The sequence below is a fragment of the Enhydra lutris genome, unplaced genomic scaffold (assembly GCF_002288905.1).
Source record: "Enhydra lutris kenyoni isolate GAN:26980312 unplaced genomic scaffold, ASM228890v2 scaffoldscaffold58, whole genome shotgun sequence".
NCBI lineage: Eukaryota > Metazoa > Chordata > Mammalia > Carnivora > Mustelidae > Enhydra > Enhydra lutris.
In genome coordinates this window covers 6,370,869-6,375,963 of record NW_019154142.1, presented here as the reverse complement: position 1 = coordinate 6,375,963, position 5,095 = coordinate 6,370,869, and the positions used below count along the sequence as shown (strand labels likewise).

Sequence of the window (5,095 nt, the reverse complement as noted above, 5' to 3'; positions counted from 1 at the left end):
ACTTGGTCTTGGCTGGATGTTCTTCCTGATCTTCCCTGGGAGGGCCCTGTTGCAGTGATTCTCAAATGTCTTTGCCCAAGGAAGAACTGCACTGCCCTTCCCAGTGGCCAGGCTAAGTAATCTCCTCGGGTTTTGCTCTCAGAAACTTTTGTTCCCTGAATGCTTTCTGTACAGCTTGGGAGGAGGAGAATGAAGATGGCGGCCGCCCAATCTCTGGCCCTTTAGTTGCTGAGAGCTCAGGGCCCCACTCTTCAGTGTGGCCTCAGAGAAAAGTGGTCAATCCCTCCTATCTCCTTGGTCTCCGGCCATACTCCGAGCTCACCCGGCCTGTGACTGAGCATTTCTATCTCTGGTGCACAGCACCATTTGGAGTCTCCTAACCCAGCAGATTCCTGCCTTGCACTCCCACACTGCTCCTCCCGGAGGAGGAAGAGGGGGTCTCTCTGGATCTGCCACTTGTGGGATTCCTGCTTGAAGAGCAGTAGCCCAACTGCGCCTTAGATCATGGTTTAAGGTAACCCCAAACTGAGAGCTCACTCCTTGACTCCACCTTTGCAGCCAGCTGCCCTGCTCTAATACCTGGGAGATTTGATGTACTCAGACACTCTACTGGTTTTTCTTTGACCCTGAGGATCCTGAGACCACATTGTCCCAGCGAGTCTCCTCCCATCCGCCACCCCCACCACCTGTCTGCTTATCCTCTGGAGTAAGGTTCCTCAGTGCAGCAGATTTCTAAAAGTTCCAATTTTGTACCCCACTGCTCTACTGCTTGCTGGGATGTGGCCTATCCCCCACAGTCTATCTTTCTGTATATTGGCTTGGATTCACTTCATCCTACCTTCCAGAAAGTGGTTGCTTTTCTGTTCATAGAATTGCTGCTATTCTCTTTGACCTCCTGTTGAGTTTGTAGGTGTTCAGAATGGTTTGATAACTATCTAGCTGAATTCATGGGACCAGACAAAATTTAGGTCTCCTACTCCTCTTCCATCTTGCTCCACCAATCTCCATTATGAGTTAATTTTTTGTGTATTGTGTATGATAAAAGTTTAACTTCATTTTTTTACATGTGGATATCCTGTTTTCCTAGAATCATTTGTTGAAGAGACTGTCCCTTCTCTGTTGAATGGTATTGACATCCATGTCTAAGATCATTTGACCATATACTCAAGGGTTTATTTCTAGGCTCTCTAGTCTGTTCTGTTGGTCTAGATGCCCAATTTATTCCAGGACCACACCACTTTGATTACTATAGCATTGTAATATGGTTTGAAATCAGAAAGTGTGAGTCCTCCAATTTTGTTCTTCTTTTTCAAAATTACATTGTTAGTTGGTGTCCTTTGAGGTTTCACATGAATTTTTGGGTGAATCTTTCTATTTCTGCAAAAAATGTCATTGGGGTTTTGGTAGGGATTGGACTAAATGATATTTGAATTTCTTTGTGAAATACTGTGTTACATGTATCACTGCCATTGAAATTCAATTCTGGGACTATTACTTGATCCTTTACCTCCAGAATAGAAGAAGGAACATTTATTCAGTACCTACTACATAATGGGCATTTTTGCACCGATCCTGGGAGAGACATCATTGGTGTTCTTATTAGGTTGACTTGTCCTGCTCTGTGTGGTGAAGTCAGGATTCCAGCAGAGATACGAGCCAAGGCTTGTGTCCTTACAAAGCTTGTACTTTCCTCATACAACCCAGCATCCTCTTCCTCCATCTCCTGGCAGCTTCCTAATAATAAACAGGGTTTGTACCCAAAATGATGGGTGTTTATCTTTTCATTGGTGCCATAACATTTGTGGGGGTACAATCTGCTTTGTGTTTAGAGGGTTGTTGCAGAATTCTAAATGAGATGCTGTGTGTATTTAAATATTCACAATGTTCAGTGGATGGACATACCAAAGGGAATCATGATGTTTGAGTGTGATTTTTATTTTTTAATTGAATAAAGCCCCACCTGGGATTCTTTCTTATTTGTATGTATATGATCAAACTTTTGCTGAATAGAAGGGAATAACCCTTTACCAAACCATTCCTTTTCCTCTCATTCTACTTGAGATTTCCAGCCCCGAGCGAGTAATGCAAGTGCTCCAAGACCACGCTGCAAAGACAATCATGCCAGCTCCATCTCATCCAACTTTCGTGGCTTCCCAGGGTTTGCATCAGTGCAACTATGACCACATCTGGGAGAATATTTATAGCAACATCAATCTCTACCAGGTACAACAGGAAGAAATAACCAATATGGCTTTCTGTCCAACTTGCTACTTTTGTGTAGATCTTAGAAATTGACCTTTGGTAGTTTTTCAGAAATCATCTCTATAAAAGCTTCATTACCCAGCCAGGTTTTTTTTTTTTTTATAAAAAGATTAATTGCTGATTAAAAAGAAGAATGTAAAGAGGTATAATATAAGATATTGCTACTGGGACATATACTTAACCACTATTTACCAATGCAAAGCCACACATTCTAGTGCTAAACACCAAATGAATTGGACAATTGTTAAATAGTGTGAGTGTGTAGAGGCAAAGTGGTCCCCCTAGGGTTGGTTCTTCTGGGAAAAACCTTTTGAAGGAGGAGGAAACTGAACTGGGTTTGAAGGACTCATGGGGCTCAGGGAAGTGATGGTGGAGAGGGAAGCACATTGTAGAAGGGAGGCATGAACAACCATGCAGAAGAGACACTGTGTGTGGAGGGTTCAAGGCCAGGTTGGTGGAGTGAGTCATGTAGAAATATGGGGAAGAAAAGTTTTTTTAAGTGGGAGGAGAAGGAAAGTTGTGAATGTCCATAAATTTCAGAAAAAGGAATTTGTGTTTTATCCTATAAGGGAAATGATATATACAAAGTTGTATTTTTAGGAAGATTGGTATGGCAGCAAGGTGTTAGTTGGATTGGAAGAGGGAGAGACTGGAGGCAGAGAAGCCAGCTAGATAGCTACTACATAAGATAGGCCTGAAGGTTGGCAACAAAAGGCAATTTCTATGCAAAGCTATTGGATATTTGTCTTTACAATGGTACTACAACATTTTTAATAATTTGCTATTGTTTGTTGCTCCAAGGGAAGAGTATTGTTTCCTTTGCTTATTTAAATGGGAAAAGTCAGTATGTTTATGGTCTGGGAGAAATGAGCAGTGGAGATGAAGAGATGGAAGACATGAAAGGGTGAATTTGAGAAACAGATGACCCTGGGGAAAGAGGAGGGGATGGGATGAAGAAACCAGTTGAAGTTGGGCGCCTGGGTGGCTTAGTGGGTTAAGCCTCTGCCTTCGGCTCAGGTCATGATCTCAGGGTCCTGGGATCGAGTCCTGCATTGGGCTCTCTGCTTGGCAGGGAGCCTGCTTCCTCCTCTCTCTCTCTGCCTGCCTCTCTACCTACTTGTGATCTCTCTCTGTCAAATAAATAAATAAAATAAAATAAACTAGTTGAAGGAGTAATTTTGAGAAAGGAAGACTGGCATCATTTCCCTTGAGGTGAATAAGATCTATAGAATTGTCAGGTACAAAAAGATAAGATGTGGTAGCTTGTAAATGCCTCTGGCTGTCTCAGAGAGAGAGAGGAGATGGGGGGGAAGATGCCTGCATTAGTGAGATTGAAGGTTAAAGTGACACGTGAGGAGGTGGGTCACTGCAGGTAATGCCACAGGGCCACCAATGGAGAAAAGAATATAAGGATGACCATGTAGCCAGAGGGCCCAGTTGAAGTAAGAGGGCAGGACTTTCAGTGAGCCTAATCTGCATAATAATCCTATTATTTTCACCCCTAAATATAATTGTAGAAATTATACATAAAGTCAAAGATATGAAGAAGTTTAGTAGAATGCTAGAGAGAGAAGCACTATCATGGTCTATCATCCCAGGCTGGGTATGGGAGAAAGTGAAACCTAAATGACTTACAGATTGGCTGGAAGCAAACACAAAAGAGTATGCATGTGTAACACAGACACACACACACACACACACATACACATCACAACCTCTACAACTTTTCAACCTGTTGAGATAAGTAAGGATCTAGAGAATCTAATAAAAAATGAGTTGTCCAAAGAGATCAGAAACAGAGACAGCATTATCATGGCATTGATCACCTGGACTCTGATTTCCTTGACAGGCATGCAGCTACCTGCAAGAGCGGAGAAAATAGCCACATTTTTTCCTATCCCATATGTCACCAGGAAGACCTTATACTAATAAGGGGATTTTTTTAAAAAAAAATTCTTTATTTAAATTCAATTAATTAACATATAATGTATTATTGGTTTCAGAGGCACAGGTCTGTGATGTAATATTCAATGTAATGAGCATTTCATCTTGTTTTATTTTTTCTTCTCTTCCCCTATGATCCTCTGTTTTGTTTCTTAAATTCCACATATGAGTGAGATCGTATGATTGTCTTCCTCTGATTGACTTCGTTCACTTAGCATAATACCCTCTAGTTCCATCCATGTTGTAATATTCCATCCTATATTACATATATATGTAATATTCCATCCTATCTATATGTATATAGATATGTATATAGATAGGATGGAATATTACACAGCCATCAAAAAATGAAATCCTGCCATTTGCAACGACATGGATGGAACTAGAGGATATTATGCTAAGTGAACAAAGTCAAGCAGAGGAAGACAATTAATCATACGATCTCACTCATATGTGGAATTTAAGAAACAAAACAGAGGATCATAGGGGAAGAGAAGAAAAATAAAGAGGAAGACAATGTGTATATATATATACATATATATATATGTATATATATACACCACAGCTTCTTTTTTTTTTTAAAGATTTTATTTATTTATTTGACAGAGAGACACATCAGGAGAGGGAACACAAGCAGGGGGAGTGAGAGAGAGGGAGAAACAGGCTTCCCACTGAGCAAGGAGCCTGATGTGGTGCTCGATCCCAGAACCCTGGGATCATGACCTGAGCCAAAGGCAGATGCTTAACAACTGAGCTGCCTGGGCACCCCTATACCACATCTTCTTTATCTATTCAACTGTTGATAGGCATCTGTGTTCTTTCCATAGTTTGGTTATTGTGGACATTGCTGCTATAATAACATTGGGGTACAGGTGCCCCTTCGGATCAC

The 5,095-nt window shown here is 41.2% G+C and overlaps 1 protein-coding gene across 1 annotated transcript in view; it reads left to right on the top strand.

The window, feature by feature from the left end:
- Nucleotides 1-2,082: 2,082 nt before the first annotated feature.
- Nucleotides 2,083-5,095, top strand: part of LOC111158239 (chromosome unknown C6orf183 homolog) — a 38,279-nt gene continuing 35,266 nt past the window's right edge. The window contains 1 exon segment of the mRNA XM_022520158.1: nucleotides 2,083-2,223. Within this exon segment, the coding sequence (XP_022375866.1) occupies nucleotides 2,083-2,223 (141 nt within the window).